General features: G+C 45.2%; 1 protein-coding gene and 2 non-coding genes across 6 annotated transcripts in view; 2 read left to right on the plus strand and 1 right to left on the minus strand.

Annotated features, from left to right (window-relative positions):
• Window positions 1-19,650, plus strand: part of LOC6542079 (protein decapentaplegic) — a 36,260-nt gene extending 16,610 nt beyond the window's left edge. The window contains exons 1-3 of one of the 4 annotated variants that reach the window (XM_026978798.1): window positions 9,872-10,115; window positions 14,793-15,659; window positions 17,456-19,650. In XM_026978798.1, coding sequence (XP_026834599.1) covers window positions 14,807-15,659; window positions 17,456-18,354 — 1,752 coding nt within the window. In that variant the 5' untranslated portion in view covers window positions 9,872-10,115; window positions 14,793-14,806 and the 3' untranslated portion in view covers window positions 18,355-19,650. Of the gene's footprint in view, window positions 1-9,871; window positions 10,116-11,002; window positions 12,240-14,436; window positions 14,640-14,792; window positions 15,660-17,455 lie in introns of those variants that run through there. The other 3 variants (XM_001968381.3, XM_026978797.1, XM_015159788.2) reach the window with 3 other exon arrangements.
• Window positions 19,651-19,731: 81 nt separating this feature from the next.
• Window positions 19,732-19,852, minus strand: Trnay-gua. Its single transcript has 2 exons — window positions 19,816-19,852; window positions 19,732-19,767 (listed from the first exon to the last, which is right to left on the minus strand). It is a non-coding gene; the product is annotated as a tRNA-Tyr (tRNA).
• A 2,509-nt stretch (window positions 19,853-22,361) lies between these two features.
• Trnay-gua lies at window positions 22,362-22,455 on the plus strand. Its single transcript has 2 exons — window positions 22,362-22,398; window positions 22,420-22,455. It is a non-coding gene; the product is annotated as a tRNA-Tyr (tRNA).
• Window positions 22,456-26,507: the final 4,052 nt, after the last annotated feature.

Consider the following 26,507-nt stretch of genomic DNA (forward strand, 5'->3'; position numbering starts at 1 on the left):
GGGCAATGGGAGTGGGTGGCAATGGGGCTGGGGGTGGTCAGTCGACGGGGCCTTTACGGTGAATTGCGCTGCTCGTTTTTGGCGCGTTTGCGCTTTGCGATTAATGCGCTTGTGTAAATAAACAATAAATATTAAGTGCGCTACACGCCGTGGGCAAAACGACGACGAAGAAAAGGAACAATCTGTTGGCTTGGCGGTGGGGGATGCTACTTGGGGATTGTAGCTGGCGATGGATCGCTTTGGCGCGCAATTAAGTGTACCACTTTATGCAGGGCACGATCCGAAGACAGGAAGGCCCCGGATAACTCCCCCACCTGGTGGGTGGCATGCGTTTGCTACCAGGGACACGATTACCCTCCACACCATTTGGAGAGGTCATTGGACCGCGGGAACTCTCTAAGGGCACTTTCTTGGAAGCCCTTTGCTAGGTAGCCTTGGTTATAACTAAAATGTAATGGTTGATGAACCAATCGAACTTCCTTTAATAACCAATTTGTGCATTCAACCTTGGTGTTACATAGAAAAGTGTTCTTACAAGTCCAAAATAATACAAACAATTGGCTGTGTGTTAACCTTTTCCTGATCCGCACGAGCTGCCTTTGGCTGACATGCCCAGTTGGCTATTGCCGGCGTACCGATCCTAACAAATCTGTTCACTCCGCCCCCGCTATATGCCTCTCTTTCGTCCCCAGTCTACCCCTCTCTTTCGTCTGTCGTCGCATCCAGGCGTAACGCACAAATTGTATTGATTATGCGGCTGCCATGCACTTTTCTTGTATCTTGTATCTGGTCGCGCCGTAAATGTTCATTTGATTTGCGAAGCAATCTGCTTGTTGTGTAATAAATTAATGCACTTGATTTCAACGCTTGGTCAATGTCTGCGATCCGGAGGCGGGTGGCTTCCACCGAAGGTGTGCGAAGTTCGAGAGCAACCCACCTAATATCCGACGGATCGAACAGCTGTTGAACTATCGCCATTCAGGCGTGTGCCTGTGATCTCTAAAGTTCAAAGGGCATTGGCTGTGACGCCGTTGGGTATACAATATCACGGGAATTATCCATTCTTCTTAAGAAGATATTAAGATTCCCCAAAGTGCCCCATATGCGCATTTGATTTTAGTTTATCGCCGCCTAATTCCCCTGATGACCTTGACTTACTCTTTCGCTGTGGTAGCCATAATTCACTCATCCTCAGATGGATGGATATATTTTCTCGGCAACTGTTTACATGTACATTTAGTTAAATGCAATTCGGTCCATAAATTTCGCGCGTTCTACCCGGAATCGGTTTATTAGATAACAGTTTTAATTGCATATATAATGCTTATATAAGCACGCTGAGTACCGCGAAAAGCAATCAAAGGTCAGTCGAAAAAGTACAGACGCTTTTCGCTGGAAGGCGCCAATAAGGCAGAAAAGCGTGGCGGCAACTTGTTCCATCTTGTTTGGTACTTAGTGGGTTAATGTATCTGTAGTACCTGTGTACCTATTCCACATCGAAATCTGTGCTCGCAGCTGTATCTGTATCTGCACATAATCATATTGGCTGGCGGCTTGGGGAGCGCTTGCTTTTGATGTTGATTAATTGCGAAAGCTGCTGATTGATTTTTATTGCAAATATTGATAAAAAGTTCTGTATTAATTAACGTGAAAAACACGCGTTTCGTGTTAATTGGAAAATGGTTATTGAAACTAAACAGAACCCAGAGCCAAGTGAGCGTACAAGCTACGCAAACAAACAGAGCAACAGCAGCAACAAACAAACAAACAGACCGTGAGATACAAGATACAAGTTGCATTTTGTAGAACGTTCAAATTAACGCAGCCAAAAGCCAAAAACGAATACCAAACACCGAACACCGAGAGCCCAACTGGATAAAATGTCGAAAAATGAAAAGTTTCGACACGAGAACAACGAGAGTACCTCTCAGTGCCCCTGTATTTGTGGGATATGTAGCAGCCAGCATTTGATTTATGCTCAACTTTGATATTTACCGCCTAATAAACAAAAAATTAACGCAAACGCAGCTAGCCGCATTATAGATGCATCTATGTATCTGGATCTATATCTGTATCTGTACCTGTATCTGTTTCTCTATCTCTATCTCCATCTGTATCTGTATCTATTTGTGATTTTCGCTTTGATTTGTACTTGACATGCGTGCGTCTGTCAGAGCGGCAATTAAACAACATCACCGGAGTGCCAGCTCGGGATTGGGCTCGGGATCGGAATAGCCATCGTTGAAAGGGCAAGCGCTAATATTTGGTATTTGTTTGGGAACCGGCTCCCGAAATCTAGGAATCCAGGAGCTAGCGCCGGGCCACCAACGTGGCTGCTGGAAAACCGGTGAAAACCACAGCCGGCGAGCTGCGAATGACGTCCGAAAGGAGATCATACTTGTCAAGAGACACCATCCTGGCTCCTGGTAATTAGTCAACTGAAGTGGCCAAGAAGCGCGTCAGTCGTCATCCAAAGGCGGTGCTCCTTGAAGTGTCAGTTTCTCAACTTTGTTTTGGAAACAAGTGAATTAAACTAACCTTTTTGGACACATGTTGTAGACCATTATATCATTATATAGACCGTACATATTAAAGAAAAATGGGAGGGAGATTTGTATTAGCCACTCCTTACAATTTTATAAAAATATATTGAAGAGTAATGAATCAGTGTTTCATGTAATGTAATTAGGAATATTATAATCTTTCTGGAAGCCTGAAACAAGCAATTACGAAGAGTTGTTCTTAGCTTTCCTAGGATGGAATGCAGGACCCAGCAGATGAGGGCCAACAGACGCCCGGCAGTCTCTCCTTCTCTCAGAGGAGCAGTCATAAATCAATGATGACCAGGCAGCAACATCGCAACAGTGCAACATTGCAACATTGCAACATCGCAAGATTGCAGCATTTCAGCATCGCTGCACCGCATTGCTCCTGGCCAGAGACAATTGGCATGGCTAATGCGAATGGCAACTCATAAATTTATTAATTTTTAATTAAACTTACAACGATTTGTAATTCCAACATGGTACCTCCATTTATGGCCCAGACTGCTGATGGCCAACAACTAGTTGAGCTGGTCAACTCTGAATGAATCTGCTCCAGCTGAAGCTGCAGCTGAAGCGGGAACTGGAGGAGCTCATTCCACCGATGTCAGCCCGGAAACAACTCATTATCCTAATTAAAACGTGCGCCATGCGCGCCCGTTGCCATATATGAGCAATGCACGCGATCTGGCAATCGAGGCGAGTCCGAGTCTGCGGCTGCATGCGAAATTAGAAGATTGCCAAGATCCCAGATTCGAGATGGCACCTCCGATAAGATCGGCCATCAGATGCTCAGATGCTGGAGAGCCTTGATTTATCGCCACGGATTGTTGTAAGTTCAAGTATCTGATGGTCAAGGAAAGGAAGTGGAATGGGGGTTTTGTTTTTGGAAGATTGTAATGAACCTTATATAATATATATTGCTTCCTAAATGAGTCCATATTTGTATGCCAATAAAAGAGTTTAAAAAGGAGTTCTTTGCAAATTGAGAATAATAACTAATAGTTGACCTATAGCACGCCCCCTACTGTTGCCAACTTTAAGGATCTGTATTTCTGTACCAAACTGATCTGCTGGTCATTATCGAAGGCACTCACGCTGCCATCTCCGATCGCAGAGCTGATGACGAGCGGCTGTCTCCATTCATACGCACTGTGGACAGCCAGTCAGCCAGTTAGTCAGAGCCATGAGCCATTCACCAGACCAGACTAGAACGGAACGGATCGGAGGAGAATAGCTTGTCCTGCCCAAAACGGGATGGATCGACTGGGATGGGGATGGGGATGGGGATTGGGGATTGGGATTGGGTTGGGGACTCGGATGGGGCGCGGCGCAGGCTGGCTTCATTGTCATGCGGCGCATTTACAAGATGCCAGCTGGCAGTGGCAACATTTCGCAGCAATTGGCCGGAATTGTTGCGGCAACATTGCGGCTGCTCAACATGTTGCTGCCCCATGTTGCATACTGATGGATGCGGCTCCTTTTTGCCGATCCTGACATGAATGGCTTTAACCATTTTTGGGCCTACAGTTAAGTGCTGCCCGGTGCAGCACATCTGTGCCGCGCGGCACTGCCAATTGCATTTGTAATGAGTGAGTCGAGCCGCGGATTCCCTATGAATGAAGCTCGTGAATGGCGAGTGCATAAGTGTATGAATTGCGCGGACAACAGAGTTTATAAATTATTTTCAATGTCAAACACAAGCCTCATAAATAAACAAGTTATCTGCCTGGTGGCGGGGGTAAAAATAGACCCAATATGCCACAATCGATCCCAAATCGAGGCTGATTCGCAATCCCTCTTTCTTTGGGTCAGCAACAGCAGAAGTGCAGTGCAAAAACCGCGCGAACAAACAAACAAAACTGCATTTGCAGTTCGCTCAAATTGAATTTCATTTTGCGGTTGCACTTATTTCGGCAATCGCAGCAATAATTTTGTTTACAATTTACGAGTCTAAGAGTATGTAAACTTTAGTACCTTCCCAGACTTTCCTTCCCCATTTCGATTTCAATTTCGATGTTGATTGTGTGTTGTTGCTGCTGAATGTATGTATGTTATGTTCCCCATCATCGGCACCTCATCTTTCGCTTGTTTTGTGGTTTTTTGCCACCTCGAGCTGCGAATTTATGGCGACAAGGTGACAGATTCTCAAACGATTTTATCATCTTGGCAACAAAGTTGGCAATATCGTGTCGAGTTTAGCGCCCGCCTTTGTTTGGATTGGAGTGATCGCTAGATCGCCTATTTTATGGTGCTTTTGATTGGGCCAGAGCATGGCAAATGTAACATAACTTTATGGATCCGCCGATGTTTACTCTGCTCGAATCGGGGGCATCTCTCAGATAAAAAAGGACGAAAATAGGAAGTGGGTAGAGTGCGAAAATGCAGATCTTTTGGGATTTTCCACAAACACTTCCTTAGAAGACTCGGTACTTCGAACTGCAGGCAGCTCTAAAAACAAAGAATATCTTCCACTGTTACACATTTCTAAATAAATAAGTTTCCCAAACACCCTGCAATATGAACACGAAGAACAGCTTTCGTTTTATTGCTCCCGAAAAATATTATGTTCAATTATAGGGATACAATAGCCGGCACAAATCGAGTGGAAAACAAAAGCTAAGTGCCGATGCATAAAATTCAACAATGGATATTAGGCAACATTTATGTAAGTGGCGATTATTGCGCCATTACGAGTAGTTTATGTGGTAGCAACAAGACCAGAAGACAACGCCAAAGACTTGGCAACAGTAAATGAAACGAGTGTTTACAGCCCGAAGACAAAGTAAATTAATGTGTTCTATTGCGGGAGCCGACATAGTTAGTGTAAACAAGGAGGCACTCTTGAGAACGAGGAGCAACTGTAGTGGAACTGCCCGAGATTGAATCTCTGGTTAAATATTTATGAAATCATAAAATTTGATGTCTCCCTTCCGTTGGCCACTTGACAGTAATGCGACCATTACGGGAATGTGTCGAAGAACTCCTAGTCCCTAGTCCCTAATCCGGAATCCCGAATCCCAGATCCGAGATCCGAGATCCCAACTACCAACTCCAGAGCGCCGGTGCTAATGATGATTTTGATGTGCAGTCAACGGATTGGCTGCAGACCCACGAAGACCCGGCGATTACGTGGAGTACTACCCATTTGGAATCCCATTTCGATTTCCCCATGCCCATTTGCCCATGCAATGTTTGTTTTATGCACGATCCGTTGTTTTACAATCGCTGTAAATAAATAGAGGCCGCAGATCAAAGGCCTATCAATTAGCACCCATTTCGATTATGCTGCATGCTGCATATGCCGCACTTGCACTGCCTGCAATTCACACCCAATTAGTAATAAATTTGAATGCGCGCTGCAATTTGCCGCCATTCGGCTCAACAGTTATGGTGGCCATTAAGTTTTATCGATGGCGCTACAGCTCCCGATCCCCGACCCCCAATCTCCCTTACCCAATGCCCAGATTTCCATGCGATCCCCGGCCTGGGGATCAGGGAGCCAATTTGATTTGTGGCCCACTCGAGAGGGCTTCGAGCCATCTACCTTTGATATTCTCGCACATACCCCCACAAAAAGATACGTGCATGCTTAACCGAACTTAATTGCAATTGACTTTTAATGCTTATGCGGGCTGCCCGCTGTGTTAATTCGAATTCAAACTGTTTCCATAAAGTGGAGCCATGTGGCTCCCTCCCCACTTCCTATATGGATTGCTTCACGCCGCTGACGAGTGCGAGAAGTCTTCATTATTGTGCACAGAGGTTTATGGTTTCCTCTGATAGGTATACAATGTCTAAAAAGCAAACTACGTTAAAGTTAGGAAGGCGTATGTATCATAGAGAAAAGTATAAAAACTCCAGTAAATAATAAAGTATAACTCGAACGCCATCATCGCCATCAATCAAGTTAAGGCAATAGACTTCAGAGCGTCTTTTATGAACCACCCATACTCAATTGCACTTAATTTGGAGCTGGCCTCTAGGAAATTACAATGTTCCCAGGGGAATTATTAACTGGCGCTAATAAAACGCTTCAAGGTCTCGGGTTACCATCACAAAATGCATAAATCAAGTGCCGATCCTGATGGCTAATGGCCGGCGAAGGAGGAGGCGAGGGAGGAGGCTTTGTTACCAATTTATAAACAAACAAAACGATTCCGACGACAACAAAGGAAGGGACATCGGCGGCAGCATCGAATTACCACAAGATCCCGGACTCCGAAACGAAAACCAAACCCAAGCTAAAAACCCAGACCGAAACCCATATCCATGCCCCGCTTCTTACAAAACGTTCAGGATCAGCTTTCACAAGATGCAACTTAGACTTTGAGTCCCCAGTTGCAGTTTACCGCCAGTTTGTCATTCATCGCAGAGCGAAACACAGAATAATAACGTTTTAATTGAACAAAAGACGCAGTGGAGAATCCAGAGACAAGAATCCAGGGACCCAGTCGAGCAACAATTGATGCTCGTAGCAATTGGAATCGGATTCGGATTCGTATTCGGATTGTATCTGATGGTGTTTTTGTATTTGTTATTGCAGTTTTGCGGCTGCCTCACTCGGCTGGCTCGGTTTCTGGTTTTCCTGAAGTGACTGCGACTGTCACCTTTCCATCAAACTGAAGGCAGTGAAAGGCTCTCGAAGAGTGTCCACGTGCCAAGCGGCATTGTTTGGCGACTTTTGTTCGTTTTGGCTGCTTCTCGATGGTAATTGATTAGCTGGCCAGCGGAGAAGAAACGGAGCGATTCAATGGACACGTATAAAGGATCCCCTAATGAGGTCCATTTCTTGGTCAACCGCACTGCGTGTGTGTGTGTGCTGAAACACTAGACCATGTAATAATAGCAACATAAGCCTTAATTGGGGGAGGGAAGTTCTCGGGAAATAGATATCTCTATTAGGACACCCTTATCTCTATCAGTCACTTTCGGCTTGAAATATCATGCGGCTATATTTCATAATTATGGCTTTGTTTAGTAAAAGATATTATAATACTGTTTGAAGGTTTGAATGATTTCTAGCATTAGAAGATGCATTTAAAAGCATTTCATGGAAGGAGTTTTTAGAGAAGAAGGACACTGCATTCCAAATTCATTTGCACCTAAATGATCAAAGATAGTACTGTCCAGTATGTCCATCTTCTAGACTTTGATTAAACTATCCCAGCTACGCCAAGGCACCCGCATCCTTGCAGTTCCCATCCACTTCGAGGACAATTAGGACTCATGCCCCCGTTGCGTGCGAGGGAAAACAGAATGCGAAAAGGGATCGGGACGATCCTGCTGTGCCCGAGGTCCTGGCATGTGGTCAGTAGACCGCCGCCTGGTACCCCGTCCAGGATCGGGATGAGAAGCATTCCCAGCCAGAACTCGAGTGTTTTTGCGCTGCGAGATGCTTTTGCCAGGCTCTTGCCTTTAACAAATGACACACGAGCACTTGATAAATGAACGGCAGCTAAGATAATGGATTTCGTATTTGGAATTTCGGACGTCACTTGTTGGTTTCCTTGGTCCAGTGAAAGTAGCGCCAGGGATGGCAAGCGGCGATAAGCCGCCCAAGGACTCAGATTTCTGGTGGTCCGATAAGTAGGGCCGTGCGAAAGGTAATTAAGTGCCATTAAAGTTGAGTGGAGAGCCGGCATTCCGCAGGGCCAATGTCTCTGTATCTGTTTATCTGCCGGATGATGCAGCGGCAGAGCGAGAGAGCAGAAGATACCAAACGAATCGAAGGAGGAGCACAGAACGACACTAACACCAACACCATCACCATCACATAACCATCTCAAGAACAGCAGAAGAGCAGAGCACACAAAGACAGAAAGACGGACAAATCAGACAGACGATTAACATACAAAAGGATCTCCACGAACTTTGGAGCCCGCCTTCTTCTCGGCAAATGTATCTGTATCTGTTTCTGTATCTGTGTGGAGTGCGCTGGAGTTTTTCTGTGCGCCAATGGGCATGAATCACCGCGGGGAGGTGGGGCATCATGGGGTTAGGCAGCCAAAGCGGAGACTCACAGCCATACATTTGTACATTTCGAAAGAAATTACCATTTGAATCGCAAAGGTGTCTTACACTACTGTACTGTATGTACTGTACTGATCAGATTTTTGGAATGTAAGGATGCTATTGATTAATTACATAGCTTTGCATCTATAGAACTATAGTTCAGCGCAGTAGTCCTGCTAAGGAGCCGTAGAAATAGCTGGGAAATTCGATGCTCTGCATAAGTAGAGCAGCACAAGAGCCGGACAGACGGCGACAAGTGAAGAACTGGACGGGAACAAAGGCTACTTAAGCAGCCTTGGCGCCAGTTGACCATGTGTGGCGAAGAAAGTAAAGTACATTGAAGTATAGCCACGATGTCTGGCAATGCTCCATTTGGTCAGTCTATCGCCCAGACGACGCCAGTGGTCTTCAATGGAACAGGACCAGGATCTGAGTAGGCCATAAACTGGGATTTCTCTCAGTTGAGCTTCATTTCCGGCGGTCAAACAAAGGGACCTTATTGGGCTTACTTTGAACACATTTTCTTGGTACTTCTTCTACATCTTAAAACCAAACCGACATAGGAAAAGATTTAAAGGAATTTCAAGAAGAGATATCGAGACACACTGGTATTAGTGAGCTTACACAGTGTTTGCCAGTCTCAAAATGAATGTAAAAAAAAGATACTATCGTTCCCAATCAGACCTTTTGGAACGCGAACTAGCAGCTTTGGCTGCAACCTTTTGGCATTGTGTGCGTTTGTAAGCCAGCTCCACCTACCAAGCCCCATTATCCGTCGTCTTCTTGGCTGGTTCGCAGCACCTGCTCAGTTGGTAATAAGTGCAGCAGCAAAAACTGCAACAACTGCAGCAACTACAACTGCAGCAGAGCCACGTTGGCTGCGCATGCGCGGGTGTTCGGAGGCCCAGGAAGACTCGCATTCGAGTTGAAAGAAAGAGCGCCGAGTTACTAAACGTAGAGTCATCTGCACAAACAAACAAGTGCAACAACAAAAGGCAGTTAAAATGCATTTATGTAGCTGGCCGTCGGTGTGTGTGTGTGTTGGTGGCGCGAGTATCTGAGAGCCTGAGAGCGAAAGAGCCGGCATGTGTCATTCTTATGGCTGCCACCGCTGCCCTTTTTTACCTCTTGCCTTCCGACCAATAAAATTATACTAATTCCTGACTTTTTGATTTCATTTTCTGTTTGTGTTGTTGCCAAGGATTTCGTTACCTAAACACACACAACCAGCAAGCGAGCTCTCGCTCGCACTTGTGCCATCCATATTGCATGGCATGTGCGGTGGATCGGTGATCATGATCGTGATCATCGTCATTATACCACCGCTGCCTGGCTGGCTGGCACATCTGAACCTCCGAGCATCGGAGCAACTGAACTTCTGAACATCTGAGCATCCGAGCTCCCAGACTCCAGGAATGCGCAGACAGTTTGGTTTCATACTCGGCTCATTGCGCTCGTGCAGCTCGATATCCCAATCCCCGAGAGCTAATGCTCCACTCTGCTGCCCGAAGGAAACGACTCGGCTGATTGGATACTTAATTCGCAGGAGTGTCAAATGTAAGTAGGGGGAGATTGTGAAAGCGATTTGCGAGCCATACCGTAAGATGTCACAAAATGGGCTAAAGCGCAAAATAAAACATATTTGGTTATCTTACAAAGTTCCATGAATATTTCCAAAATAAATAATACAACTATTGTGTACGTTTGCCATTCGCTTGCCTAAAAGGAAGCACTTGTTCAAAACTTTAATCGAGAGCAAGACGCAGTGCTTTTATTAAGGGAAGTGATTGTTCCCCGAAGTTGTTAAAAGCCATTCTATAATATCGCCTTTTACTAAACTTCCAAGCATTTAATAGATAGTGCTTCAAACGCGAACAATAAGACTGTTTGAATATATTTTTAAATATTTAGGAATTGTGGGAGTTCAGAATATTTTCCCTTAAAAGACTGTGTGTATTCCGCATTTTAATAAGCGTAAAGATTTCATTTCGCCACAAGCCGAGCCCCAAAGTACCAACTTAGAGTTTTCCAAAATGCCTGCCCCGAAGCCCCAAAGATTTTAAAAAAGCTCAGAACGTCGAGTGGGATTCTCTCTCCATAGAGAATGAAAACCACTCAAAACCCCGGAGAACGTCGACCAATTAACTGGTTGCGTGTGTGTGTGTGTGTGGTCACTCAAGAGAGCGGCGAAAAAACGAGGAAGATTTTGACGTCGCGCTGGCTGGGAATCCGAGTCCGAGAAACGCTAGACGAGATGCGTGATCATGATCGCGATAATGATGGAGATGGGGCTAAAGCCCCAACTTTCCGAGTTCTCCTCTCCCGATCGGCGACTCGACTCTCTCGGCAACGACGGCCCTCTCTCTCGTGGAGTGGAGCTGCCGAAGTGTGTATCTGTGTGCTCGCAGCGCCGATGTATCTGTAGCCGAGCCGAGTATCTGAAGTATCGGAATCAGGTAGAGGTAGACAGAAAGGCGTTAGTCGTTCAACAGCGCTGATCGAGTTTAAATCTATAGCGAAATGAGCGGCGGAAAGTGAGCCACTTGGCGTGAACCCAAAGCTTTCGAGGAAAATTCTCGGGCCCCCAAATAATACCAGAAAAATAGGAAAAAGTATCGGACAGATTCGCGACGCGAAGCGTTACGATCGCCAAAGAGATCTCCGTGCGGAAACAAAGAAATTGAGGTACTAGGAGATTGTTGTTGTGCGCGAGTGTGTGTCTTCAGCTGGGTGTGTGGAATGTCAACTGACGGGTTGTAAAGGGAAACCCTGAAATCCGAACAGCCAGCCAAAGCAAATAAAGCTGTGAATACGAATTAAGTACAACAAACAGATACTGAAACAGATACAGATTCGGATTCGGATACAGATTCGGATTCGAATAGAGAAACAGATACTGGTGATGCGCCCAGAAACAATTCAATTCAATTCAACATAGTGCGTTGCGCGAGTGCCAGTGGATAAATATGTGGATTACCTGCGAACCGTCCGCCCAAGGAGCCGCCGGGTGACAGGTGCATCCCCCAGGATACCTGCCCGAGTCCAGACCGAGATCCACATCCAGATCCCGACCCCAGGGTGCCAGTGTGTCATGTGCCGCGGCATTCGGACCGCAGCCACATCTACCGACCAGGTGCGCCTCGAATGCGGCAACACTATTTTCAACAAGAACTCGATCTACTTCATCTACAATTATCGAAGGAAAACAGTAGCCGACATCCCTATCAGATATTTACACAAGCGTGATTTATTTGAAAAGCGAAACGGCCGCAGCGCCATAAACATCTGTAAATTGTGCAAATATATCCAAGTGTAACCAAAAGCCGAACGCCGAAAGCCGCTCGCCGCGATAACGGATTCCATTCCGATTCCAAATCCGAATCCAAGCCGATTCTGATTCCGAGCCCCGAGCACCGTCATAAATTCAGTGGAAAAGTGCACGAGACAGTTGGTCGCTCCTATTTTGATTGCTTTCCTTCACCTCTACCATTACCATTACCATTACCATTATCATTACCGTTACTATTACCATTACCAATACCAACCGGGCGATCCATCACACGGCTTTCGAATTAATAACCGAACACATGTCGTATCGATATTCGACTTGAGCGATACGGGCCCCCGGAGATCCAATATCAAGCGATACCACTCGACCATAGGAAACTTTATAAGACTGAGGTGAGTGCCGTGCCTTCGTCCACTAAGCTTATGTAAATGTGTCAAAAATATCAGTAGTGAAGCGAAAGGGGCGGAGGTGAATGTCTGAACTTGTGAGAACTGCACACAAAACCCTTGCATAATGGCAGTCGTGCATTCGATATCGAGCCAAGTTCATTTGATATTGAAAATATGGTACTCGTCGATCCGAGGAATTTTCGGGTTGTTCGCCTTGTCGATGGCATGTGGCATTCAGTCGTGTCATTCGAGAGAACTCAAATTGTCCATAGGAATTGGTAATGGGATATTTGGCGAATGTAGTTGGGCAGAACTTGTTCTCGAAGTCATTGGCTTGGCGTACTCTTCCACACATTATGGGAATGTTTAAAGGAAAAAGTTTTTTTTGCCAAAGGAAATTAAATAGTTCTCCCACACATGGGGCGTGAATTTGAAAAGGAACTCACCGAATTCAACCTGTTTCCAAACCGATTTCATGTAGCGCTTAATCAAAATATTTCCCCACGTACATCATAATCGTATTGCGTCCTGGCCTGGGGTCCTCTTCCAAGAACTCCTTTAGCCTTTGTTGGCCAGCACAATAAAGTACCGTTCTGATACACAACTAATATTATAGATGGACCCTCTCGAATCTTAAAAAAGGGAACATAAAAAGCGGCGGCAAACACAAAACAAAAATGTCAATATCCTGGCACATAAATAACCCGGCAGAATATAGTCTTCGATTCTATTGTATCTTGTGGATGCGTGAGTGTCCAAGGGTTTTGAGACCAAGTTGGCGTTTATTATTCACCAATCTAATTGCTGACGTAGTGCGGCACAGATTATTTTATAGTTTAGCGATGGTATGGGTGCGTTTGGGTGTTGGGTAACCGGAATCAAAACTTAATCATTAACAATAAAAATGTGTCAATTTGCGAAACATTTCGGAGTCGTTGGCGATGTGACAAAAAGCTGAAATTTGAACTTTTCATGACTCGAATTGAGCTGAGTGCGAGTTATAGACATAGTATCGTATCTGGTATCTGGTGCGCGTAGTTTCACTGAATGGGCGGCGAGCTTGGAAATTCCGCATAGCGCCTGGCATTCATCGCTCGGATGTCTAGGGGAAACCCCCGTTTGTCCCATATCGCCTGCCATCGGGCAGGTAGTAAAGAGCCTAGTAATACTGCTAAACTCTGGCTGGAAACTGGGCAACTGGGAAACTGAGAAATTGAGACTGAAACCACACGCAACCACAACCCACGGAACTTGGAATTCTGGGAACATATTAAAAACAAACAACAAATTATGAACAAATCATAAACGTATTTATGAAATTCAATTTCATTCACCCTTTCCCTCCACGATCCCCTCCAATTTCAACCAATTTCCCTCGATCCGCCTTATCGGAGGCCCAAGATCTTGTGCACCCCCCAGCGTGTGCCATCTTTTCCAAATTCCAATTTAACCATTTTCGAAAGATCCCTTTGCGCTTAAGCGCCCTGCCATATAACAAATTTTTTTAGTACAAGATAAGATGGTAATCTTTATGTGAAAAACAACATGTAATTTGTTCTAGGTGTGTGCGTGTGCGTACGGCGTACCTTTCTCAAACGCATCTTGAGATAAAATCTGGGAAATTTATAGCCTATAACCAAAATATATAGAATACTTCTAATAATTTTCATAAATTTTCTAGATAAGTTTGGCTCTCCGGGTTTTTGAGCATTGCCGCCTGTTTGTAAATCAAAGCGCTATAGCGAGCGATAAGTGGAAAATATGACGATCGAAGCTACTCTAATAACTGAAAAATGCAGGGGGGTGGGGGTTGAAGTTTGGATTTGGTATGGGGCTATATTGAATTTCTATGCGTAGACACAAAACGATAAAGCTGGTCCCAAAAGATCGTGTGTCAGTGCAAAAGGTGCAATGTCCGCCTGCGATTGCAACACTTGCCGAAGAGCAAGTGAGAGGGGTGGCCAGTCAGAGCGAGAGGGGAGAGCTTGAGGAGGAGAGCCACCATTTTTTAGTTGCACCTTTCACCCCGAAGGGCCATCCGTGGTCGTAAAACTTTGGCCCGGCGCTCTCTGGTCTGGTCGGTCTGGTCGGACTGCTGCGCTCTCTTTTTCCCTCAAATGGGCCAAAAGGAGGCGACGTCGCTGCCGCGGTCGCAGCGCTGCCGCTGCCGCTGCCGCAGCTACCGCCGCTGCAGACGTCGCTTACCTGCCGAAGAAGAAGAGCAGCGTTCAGTCGCGCAGCGCACGTCGTCCAACGCACACACGCTCAGAGACACACCGACACGCACACAGATACAGATACAGATACGTTGAGTCGCCGCCGCGAAAGATACCAGATACTATCTGACAGATACGAAGAGTTGGGCCCTATAGTCGTCCCGCTTGCACCCATGGACGCCTGAGTGTGAGTGCAAGAGCGGATTGGATTGAGTGGAATCGCATACGAATGCGATTCCATTCCGGTCCACATCCGAGCCCACATCCGAATCCTATCCGAAGCCACCTAACCCTTGCCGACCAGCGCTTAACCCATGTCTTCGTCTTTGTCTCGTTTCAGAGTTGCAAGCGACCATGCGCGCATGGCTTCTACTCCTCGCAGTGCTGGCGACTTTTCAAACGATTGTTCGAGTTGCTAGCACCGAGGATATATCCGAGAGATTCATCGCCGCCATAGCGCCCGTTGCCGCACAGATTCCGCTACAATCAGGATCGGGATTAGGACGATCTGGATCTAGATCGGGAGGAGCCTCGACCAGCACAGCATTAGCAAAAGCATTTAATCCATTCAGCGAGCCCGCCTCGTTCAGTGATAGTGATAAAAGCCATCGGAGTAAAACAAACAAAAAACCTAGCAAAAGTGACGCGAACCGACAGTTCAACGAAGTGCATAAACCAAGAACAGACCAATTAGAAAATTCCAAAAATAAGTCTAAACAATTAGTTAATAAACACAAGCACAATAACCACAACAAAATGGCTATCAAGGAGCAGAGGAGCCACAAGAAGAGCCACCAGCGAAAGCAGGCCAGTGCATCCACAGAATCTCATCAGTCCTCAGCGATTGAATCAATCTTCGTGGACGAGCCGAGGCTGGTGCTCGACCACGAGGTGGCCTCCATCAACGTGCCCGCCAACGCCAAGGCCATCATCGCCGAGAAGGGCCCGTCCACCTACAGCAAGGAGGCGTTCATCAAGGACAAGCTCAAGCCAGATCCCTCCACTCTAGTCGAGATCGAGAAGAGCCTGCTCTCGCTGTTCAAGATGAAGCGGCCGCCCAAGATCGACCGCTCCAAGATCATCATCCCCGAGCCGATGAAGAAGCTCTACGCCGAGATCATGGGCCACGAGATCGACTCGGTCAACATCCCCAAGCCGGGACTGCTGACCAAGTCGGCCAACACAGTGCGAAGTTTTACACACAAAGGTGAGTCTCCTTTTCAAATATTTAAAACCACTTTGTGGAATTATCATGGGCTAGAAAACCGGAAGCGGAAATAATCAAAATTAGCATATTATTGATATTATTAATATTGTTAGTATATGTTCTACAAGATATTTGCAAGTCCTTTTCGGATTATTAGGCAATTAAAACTAATGCAATGATCTCAGGCCACAATAGTTAAATTTTTGTGCTTTGTTATAGGCAACTTTCGAATACATTTAAATTTAATCAAATGTTTTTAGATATATATAGTGGCTTTAGCATAATTTCCATTTTTATTGACTTCATACTGGTTTATCTAGATCGCTTGGTACCCCTTAGGTTTCCATATAAAAGTGCCCAAAACCAAAACTAACGATTTTATAAGGAAATATATACACAGAAAGTCGAACTAACTTGCCCCTTTTATTAGGACATAAAAGTAATCCAATGGATTGGATCCAATTACTTCCTATACCTGAATTTTCCACCTGCCATCCGCCTAGATTTTTGTGCACCGCGAAAGGCTTCGATCTGTATTATCCGTAATTTATATTCCCACTCATCGCAATGCGTACTTTCCACTACCAAAATGCGAATGAAGAGCCAGCCGGATTTTCCCTGAAATTCTGCTTCATCTAAGCGATTTGCATACCTGCCAGTCCCAAGATCCTTCTGTCCCCGATCCATCGATCCACCCCTCATATCATTCACGCAAGCGCTGTGAAATCACGCGGAAATTCCACGGCTTTCCAAAATGAACAGCTAAAAGGACACGAGAGTCCTTTTACCTGCTCTGCCGCGACGACAGCTCGACAGTGACCTTGAAAAATTTCCTCGGAATTACACCAGGACCGTTTAGCGCATGCGCTAAATGGCTTTTATATTGTATTTGTAGGAATAACAATTATTATTAAAGCGTATTTCGCATTATTTTCCGCAGGATTATAGGGTCGAACAATAAAGCAGTTAAGAGCAGGTAACCCAGCCGCACAAACCAAGTGTCTAAAGCCAAGTGTCTAAGCCGACTGGCGAGTCGAGTTTGTCTTGGTTACGGTTCAGTTCTGGCCACGGCTTTAGCCTGTGGCATCTGTGCCGTTGTTGGTTTCTGGTTTTCGGACTCGGAGACTCGGATCCCAACCCTCCGGTTGATTCCCGCTTCCCAAAAGAATTTACGACTCGCTGTGCTCTTTGTGCAAGGTACTTGAAAACGGCAGCGGCGGCGGCGTCGATTCAAATTAAGATTTTTCGGCAAGCGTGCAGCGTTTGCACCTTGCCGCACAGATATATATACATACCCATACACACATATATATAGACAGATCCGAAAAGGTAGGCCGGTGTGGGCCAGGGTCTTTAGCACAGGCGCCAGTCGTAAAAAGGCGGCTGGACAACTGGAACGTGCGATTTTCGACCTACCTTTTTTGTCCCCGATTTCCCTGCACTTTCTACGCTCCAGAGTAGTGGGTGTATTTAAGCAGGGGTTACTTACTGGTCCAGGAATCCAGGTAGATGCACTGGGCTGCCCGAAGGTGTGTCTAATCATCCGCACGGAGATCCGAGCCGCGCTATATCCCCACAGATAGAGGCTCATGCACTTGATCCTCCGGATTGTCCGGTTATATTCGCTGATTCCGATTTCAGGTGGATGAAGCAGACAGCTGGAAGTGGTCGTTTTTTTAGGAACACTGATAAAAAGTTGGGGTATAACATAGGCAGCCCATTTTAAAGTTAAATGAATAGATATTTTATTTGCACCAAACTCAACCGCAACATCCTTCTTTTCCGTATACTTGCAGATAGTAAAATCGACGATCGATTTCCGCACCACCACCGGTTTCGGCTGCACTTCGACGTGAAGAGCATTCCCGCCGACGAGAAGCTGAAGGCCGCGGAGCTGCAGCTGACCCGGGACGCACTCAGTCCGCAGGTGGTTGCCAGCAGATCGTCGGCGAATCGGACGCGCTACCAGGTGCTTGTCTACGACATCACGCGCGTCGGGGTGCGTGGCCAGCGGGAGCCGAGCTATCTGCTGCTGGACACCAAGACGGTCCGGCTGAACAGCACGGACACGGTGAGCCTCGATGTCCAGCCGGCCGTGGACCGGTGGCTGGCGAGTCCGCAGCGCAACTACGGACTGCTGGTGGAGGTGCGGACGGTCCGCTCCCTGAAGCCGGCACCACACCATCATGTACGCCTGCGCCGCAGCGCGGACGAGGCGCACGAGCGGTGGCAGCACAAGCAGCCGCTCCTGTTCACCTACACGGACGACGGGCGGCACAAGGCGCGCTCCATCCGGGACGTGTCCGGCGGAGAGGGCGGCGGCAAGGGCGGCCGGAACAAGCGGCAGCCGAGACGGCCGACGCGGCGCAAGAACCACGACGACACCTGCCGGCGGCACTCGCTGTACGTGGACTTCTCGGACGTGGGATGGGACGACTGGATTGTGGCGCCTCTGGGCTACGATGCGTACTACTGCCACGGGAAGTGCCCCTTCCCGCTGGCCGACCACTTCAACTCGACCAACCACGCCGTGGTGCAGACCCTGGTCAACAACATGAATCCCGGCAAGGTGCCGAAGGCGTGCTGCGTGCCCACGCAACTGGACAGCGTGGCCATGCTCTATCTCAACGACCAAAGTACGGTGGTGCTGAAGAACTACCAGGAGATGACAGTGGTGGGCTGTGGCTGTCGATAGATTCGCACCACCATCGCACCATACCACGCCATCCACTTTCCGAGTGGATGCGATGGGAAATCGCGAGCGAGAGAGCATCAAATGCTGTTTGGTTCCAAGCCGTCAATGCTTTAAACACAACGCAAACAAAATGGACTGAATATTTGAATTTTAAGTGTAAATCGTTAGACTTTAGCCGTATCGAGTAACGAGCAACAGGCGGCAGCCACGCCCACGCCCACGCCCACGCCCACATCCACGTCCCCACCAAAACCGCCCACCTTGGAGCCTCTGTCGATTTCCCCAGCCAGGCTGGCGAAAAATCCCAGATCAGAGTGCAGATTTGAGAGCGCAGAGTCCACTGTATATAGCCGCCATGCCACGCCCCCAACAAAGATAGTCCCGCCCATCCGCCAGATACTTCAGATATTAGATACTTTCGTATCTGTGTGAGCTGCTGCTGCTGAAGATGAAGTTAAGGGAGAAATAGAGGAGTATGCTTAGGAGTAAGAGCGACCAATTGAACAAATTGTATAAAAATGCTAATATATATTAAAAAACCCTATCGATGCGAACTGGTATCTCTGTATGTACATGTATGTGGAAAGGAGACCTATTCTACTAGCCGTTTTTTGTTAATAATTTTATAAAGCAATAGCAATCCACTTGTAAATTAAACTAGCGAGAGCATAACCGAATAATGACTTGAAATTACTTAGGAACTATCATCCTAAACACATAGTTGTAGAAAACCAGAAAAACAAAGAGATATTGCATATGTAACTCTTTTGTATATGTACTAAACACCTATATACTTTATATGCGATACACACTCACTCACCCATAAGCAAACACACAACCACACACGCACACGCACACACACACACACATATCGACGAAAGGGTATTCAAACTTCGTTGCGCATTCAACTAAACGTAACTGTATAAACAAAACGTATGCCCTATAAATATATGAATAACTATCTACATCGTTATGCGTTCTAAGCTAAGCTCGAATAAATCCGTAAACGTTAATTAATCTAGAAAAGTAAGACCTAACGCTTAAGCTCAGCATGTTGGATAAATTAATAGAAACGAAAGAAAAGAGAAAAGCCCACAAAAAGAAATCGCGATGAATGGAAAATATCGATTCGTGCCTGATGTTGCAGAGCACGATTTGCATATGCAGTTTGTCATATAAACATTATTATTTTATTTATTTAAAACAAATCGTATTTTTGAGGACGACGATGATGATGATGCAGGAGCGAGGATGAAAAGAAAGATGAAAAATATAAAAGAAAACAATTTATCAAAAAAATCTCCAATGCTCTTTATTTACTACGGATTACAGGTGAGGGATGCACAAAAGTTGGGTATTAAATGCTGTAAAAAGCTATCCTTCGAGCCGGATTTGAACCAGCGACCTATGGATGTCTGCTGCATTCGATCACCTGGAAGGTGCGATGCAAGTTGAGCACTTCTACAGTCCACCGCTCTACCAACTGAGCTATCGAAGGCGGTGGCAGCTCAGGTGTCAATTTAGAATTTCGCCAGCTTATCAAAATTAGTTCAAGAACTCGTAAAAAACAAAAAAAAAACACATTGAAGTGAAACAATGGCAAAAAGCTTATCGCAGCATTTAAGCGCAGCAACAACACCGTCACAGGTATACCCCAATACGTGTTGATAAGAGTAGCAAGTGGCCAGCGCTTCGTTTTGTAGATTAAAAACTAAAAAAAAGCAAAGCATTTACTTGCTAACAAGATCGGTGGAAAGCCAGCTGTGAAACCAGAGCTTAACGGGTAATTTGTTAATTAAATGAGCCACTTCGAAACGGGCGATAAAGATCTGCATGCATATCAACTTTCCTAGAACTGTCTAAAACGTAACAAATTGCTGGCAAATGAAGTGATAGGAATCTGGAATAACTATTCAAACAGCTGAATGAACTTTGATGCTGATAAGGGCGGGTAATAAATATTAATTATGCTACATTTCAGGTCAAAAACAAAGTTTTACTGTGTGTAGATTGTGTGTAGATCAATGTCAAGTGAATGAAATTGCACCACAGCTTTATTTTTTCCATTTCAAGTTTTCAATTTGTAAATATGTTCAGCAATTTCAGCTTAATTTAATGTGTACGTATAGTAAAATAAAAGTGTAGTCTCAGCGTATTTTGAAAATCGGAGCTTAGCTAATACTGATTATCGTGGGGATTGCCCGCTTTCAACCTCAGTCTATTAATAGCTCAGTCGATTAAATTCCATTACAAAACTTAATGAAATGAAAATCAAGAGCTTAGTGCAATTCCGTAGCAGGAAGGTTGAATGAGTCATTCGGGGATGTTGTCTGGGTTTATCGGAAGAGTAAATTAATTTACCCCTTCCAAGTGGCACAGTGAATTTTCGGGCTCAATTAAATGACTCATCAGGCATCAGGCATCAGGCGGCCGAAAACGAGGATCTCAGCATTTCTCTCGTTCGACTTGCCACACACAAGCCGATAGAAGATAAAGTCCACTCAGGGGTCTAACGCCTTGCCAAAATAGTCCTCGGTTTTCCCAGGAACTTGGCAATTTTTCGTAGGCCATGCCAGATCTGTTGGAGCGATAGGACAACGCCCACATATTGAGACCGGGACTGGAGTTGGGAAAATTCATTCAATCATAGCGGGAAATTGATACCAAGATCAAGAGCCCTCACCGACCATTTCAGATCGAAGACGGTTGATAAGCAAAAATGGGTAGAAATTCTAAAAGGTAGATAGTCATTCTTAAAAATTATGAACATTTGTTGTAACATACCTGAGCAAATTACGAATAACTAACCCAACTGGCTGACCCCTCGCCGCGGGAATCATTTTTCCTTATCTAACAAGACGTTTTGAGCAATCGATCCACTCACACACTAACACACTCTCAGCCCGAAACCTTACTCAATGGATCACACACAAGTCGCCGCTCATGGCGCTTAGCCGTCCCGCTTTGCCGCTTCCCCGTCCCGCTCACCTGTCCCTCATCTCCATCGTGGCCGTGGCGCTCACCTGCCCCTCATCCAGCAGCCCTGCATCTGTGTGTTTTCCTCGGTAATTATCCGTAAGCTGTCAGTTTTTTCGCTCCGCTTCCTCTGATGCACTTCTTGGCCAACCTTTTTGACCATCTCAGTGAGCATTAGAGATGGCACAAGGAACGTTCCGATTCCATCTATGCGATGTGTACATAGGGCTAATAAATTATGTTTAATACAAATATAATAGTAAAGGCATTTATTCATTAATTTATTATTATAATATATTTATTATTAAATAGTTCCATATTCCTTTACGGCATTAATGATTCTGGCCCGCTGCCATCTCTAAGTGATACTCTCATATAGATAAGCCGATATTGGTCGGATGCCCGTTTTTGGTTCTCGATTTTTATGACTTGCCGCTTTTTTGGCATCCTAATTGGTTTGTTAAGTATTTCCCTGGTCTTGCCTTTCGGGCCGTCAAAAATTGCCCTCTGTGTTATCGGGAACACACTTTGTCCGAGTGCTGCTGCTAAGATACTACGTGGTTATGTGTCCTAGGCCCCCGGGCGAGCTCGAATTCCCTGGACCATCGGACCTCGGGCCACTTGCCTGATAAGACGGATCGTGTCTTGTGCGCGCCTGTGGCATGATTCACTTGGTCCGGTTCCCGAATCTTCGGGCCACAGGCGATGCTGCTAGAGTAAACTTGGTTCCCCGGGGAGATGACTCACAGCCGGCGTTTACTAGGTGGCCACGTTAATTGTCGCCCCCGATGCGCACTGTCTGTGTTTACACCCGGCGCCCTTCTTTCATCTGGCCGAAAAAAACAACAAGCAATCCGAAAACAATCGGCCTGCGTTCGATATTCACTGCTGGCTCTGCATAAAGCGAAGCTCATTTCCCCCCAAATCAGCTCCACGCCGTCGAAATACCGCCACTTAAATTTGTCTCAGCTGATAAGTTGTCTTTCACTCGGGTTGTTTATGAACTCGTTTTGCAGCGAGCCAAATATAGACCTTCGATAGCTCAGTTGGTAGAGCGGTGGACTGTAGATTGGCATTACGAGTGTAGACATCCATAGGTCGCTGGTTCAAATCCGGCTCGAAGGATCGGAGCATTTTTTTTATTAGCCTTTTCTTATTGCGAAAGGGTAAATTGCAATTGTGGAAATACATTTTTGAGGAAACATGTTGCAGTAGGTAGCATATATCTTAAAGGAAAGCCATCAATTTTAAAGCAAAACCTATATAGACCGATACATCAAGCATTCATTCTTCTAAAAAGACAGTCTCAAAAGGACGGAATTGTATCGCAAAGAGCACTCTGGAAATCTGAGCCAGATCATAATGGAGAAAACAAATTGTAACAAAAATTACAGGCCTCAATTTGCATTTGTCCTTACACAAAGGACCATCGAGCCACAAAGCCAACAGCCGAGAGCCAGAATAATAACAACTGGCAGCCAAAGCGGCAACAAAGACCAGCATCATCAGCATAAAAGTCGAGACTTTTCGACTCACATTCGCTGAATCGAATGGCTGCCGACGTCCTGCCGCTTTGGCTGCCGTTTTCTCCAGATCTACAGATCTCCAGATTCTCCTCCGCCCAAAAACAGATGCTATCAATACATCATTTGCCTTTGTGCGGCTGTCACAAATTCATTCACCTGTTCTCGGGCCACGACTTCATCATCAGAAGCCGGAGCAGACGGGCATCCAGACAATTATACTGCGTTGATCTCCAATTAGGCTGTCGAAACTCCATTTACACGGCCAACGGGCGTCCCATAAAACATCAAGACTGGGTCTTTCATATACGGATATGTATGGATGTGTGCATGTGAGGGGGGGAAACGTAAGGGCATAAAAGCAACAGATTCGGTTCTCGTTAAGTTGCAAGTCATCTTCGCATCTCCTCCAGCGGCACCATCATCATGCGCATCCTCATCCTCATCGGCGAGTTAAGTAAATACAAATATGAATGAATATGAATTGCTCACTGGCTCCTTGTGAAGATCTGGATCTGCATCTGGATCTTGGCAGATCATCATCCGGCATTGTCTCAGCCGTCATTCCCCATTCCAGTCCTCCAATCCAATTCCAAGTCGAGTGTTCGGACGTACAACTCAAGAGTGTTTGCCCTTTCAGCGATCTCGATCTCGATCTCTTGGCCATATAACAGTTGCACTTTTGCCTCGCTGAAGATCGAAATTCGTGTAATTTCTTAATGGCTCCCCAACATGCCGACATTACTGGATATACATATACGTATGTATGTGCGGATGGATTCCTGGACTCCGAAGCCATATATATAGGTCTGGTGTGCACGACCTTAATTAGTTCAACACTCGTTAGATATTCCACAAGCCACAGGCATTCGCGAGTGCACATTTGCATGCCGATGATTGAGATTATGACGATGGCATGCAGTCCAAGAACTTAATACTCGCCTTGGAGAACAGCTCTTCCCTCATTACTGAAATTCCTATTGATCGAAAGGCACCAGGTTGGCAGTATCGATTCCTAGGAATACCCTGCTTTAAGCTTTAAGTAATAATCACAATTAATAATTATCTGTTTTTTCGATTTCTTTCCCTGTTTAGCAACAACTTCTAAACTTGTTATTGCTCAGCTTAAAATAACATATTCCTCTTAACTACTAAAATGAACATTGTTCTTGGTTGCCCTGCTGTGAAACTCTTAATACCGTACACACAGCAGATTTCTTGGATCTTTAATAACCACACATACTTGGGTGTTAAAATGGGGCGCCACAGCCATGGAAAGCCAGTGTGGTTTGCGGCGCGTCGCTTTGTCTGCAGCTTCGACTGCTGCTGCAAAAAAAAGTAAATTGAAGCAAAACAAAGGCTGAGAATGCTTTCCAGCTTTCCCCGGCAGACGGCCAAGAAGAAGAACGTACTCGCCGGGAGCAAGAAATCTTATTAAAGCGTAACTAAATGCCACGGATTAATGTCTAACAGGCGGTGGCAGGCAGCAGGTGCTGCGCATAAATGCCAGTTTAGTAGCCGGTCTGACAGCAGGACACTCTGGGTGGAAGTGAACGTGGTCGTGGACCTGGACGTGGACTTGGACTTGGACCCCACATGAGGACGCCGATGGGGCATTAGCATATAAGCCTTGGCCAGCTAATGAAGGCCACTGCAACGGCAGCAAGCTTGCTGCCTAAGTCTTTCGTTAGAAGCTGGCTGCAAGTTCGCTGCCTAAGTCTTTCGTTAGCGGCTGGCGGAAACGAATGTTTTGATGATCGCAGAAAAGGAGGCAGTAACAATTGCATAGTTGAGTGTAACCAAAACAAAAACAAAACAATTAATCAGCAGAAACGGCAAAATGGCAATGACTTTGCCTGTGAAATGAATATATTTATATTTAATATGCAATTAGCATATCCGAACGTGTGCCCTGCTATTCAAATGAGGCGCGAAGTTAATTGAATGTGAATTCATTGCTGCATGTTCGAGCCGTGTGAACTCAGCTGGAGTTTCTGTCTTCCAGATTTGTTCGTTAGCCGACTTAATAACCCTCGGTACTCGCTGTGACATTTATAGGAATGTTTCACCAGCGCTAATGACTCAACCGAACTGGACGATAAAGTATTAATTTTATTTCCTTCTCCCACAGTGCCGACCGCCATTAGAAACAAATTGAATTTATCTTTACAGTTATACATAAATTAGTTTTTAATAGTCCCTTTATTTGCAAAGTGCACCATAAAACGGTTGCCACACAACAAAGAGAATTGCAGTAGAACCGTATGTATGCAAATATTTGTTATTTTATAATTAATCTGTACATTTTATTACAGTTATATTGATATAAATATCTGTGTGTCGTACTAGACAGTCAATTCAAAATTAGTTACATATAAGGCATATAGAAATTTAAATATTTGTTAGCTATTTAAGCATGAAAAATTGTAGTAGCTTTCTCAATAATATTTGTAGATACTTAACATTGGTTGATAGTTTTATCATTCCCCACTTTAAACTGATTTCCCCACTAATTCTGTGTACAGCACAAGTTCTCCCCTCAAGATCTCTGTCACTAATTGCATTAAATAAACAAAACAGTTGCTTATATGCGTAATTATGAATCCCATCAGCCAGAGAAAATTCCACGACCCCTCCCCATCCCTTTCAATCGTTTCAAGCAATTAATAAACTAAAGACTGCATTTGAATTTTCAATTTGACACAAGCTCCCCGCGTCCGACCGCTGAGTGTTAGTTTGATTTATCATTTGCTAATTGAAAAATTATACTGTTTTGTATTTGTCAGGCAGTTAGTTAAAATGTTGTCATGTGGGGGTGACTGGGGGGAGGGATCTGACAGTGCCAATTTATTGAATGATTGGACGTGGAATCAAGCGCGCACGTTGTAAATGATATGGCCGAGGAATTTTTCCTAGGAATTTTGATTGAGTTGAATAAGCAATCGAATGGCTGGATTTTCGTATTTAATATGTAAACGAATTGTGTAAGTGCCGCTCTAAAAATAGCCACTGGCATAGCAGACTTGCCGACTGACTCGTCAAATTCCAGGCGTGCAATTCCGAGCAATCGAAAGACTTAGGCAATGAACTTGTAGCCTCCCGAACAGAACTCATTGTTTTTCGGCTGGAGCAGATGTGAGGTGGCTGTATAGCGGGGAAAAGGAAATTTATAAGCTACCCGGCGAATTAATGCACATAAATAAACAAAATGTGACGTTGAGCGAAAGACAAGCACTTGAAGTATTTTAATTGTCTAAATGCCAACGCTGATGATCAGCTCCCATCGCCGACTACAAAACCGAACCGAAACCGAAAGCCACCAAGCAATTGCTCGGCTCTTTAAAAGCACACTTTGCAACAAAAGAGGGGCCCATTAAGCATACAAATCGTTGGTACTTAAACAATAGCATACAAAAATTTAATGTTCGCAATTAAATTATGTATAATCCGAAATTTAAATTATATAATACGAGAATATTTCAAGAGAACGAATTATATCTAAGAGAATTATATGCTCTCCACTTTTTTATGATTATGTAATTTTAGGAAGACTAAAAATGATTTAATAATTTTAGACGTAGTTTAATTTTGAAAAATCACTTTCTGGCGAGTGTAGTCGAAAATCGCCACTCAGTGCCGACTTGGGACACTTTG

The sequence above is a fragment of the Drosophila erecta genome, unplaced genomic scaffold (genome assembly GCF_003286155.1).
Source record: "Drosophila erecta strain 14021-0224.00,06,07 unplaced genomic scaffold, DereRS2 tig00000055-arrow-pilon, whole genome shotgun sequence".
NCBI classification, from domain to species: Eukaryota; Metazoa; Arthropoda; class Insecta; order Diptera; family Drosophilidae; genus Drosophila; species Drosophila erecta.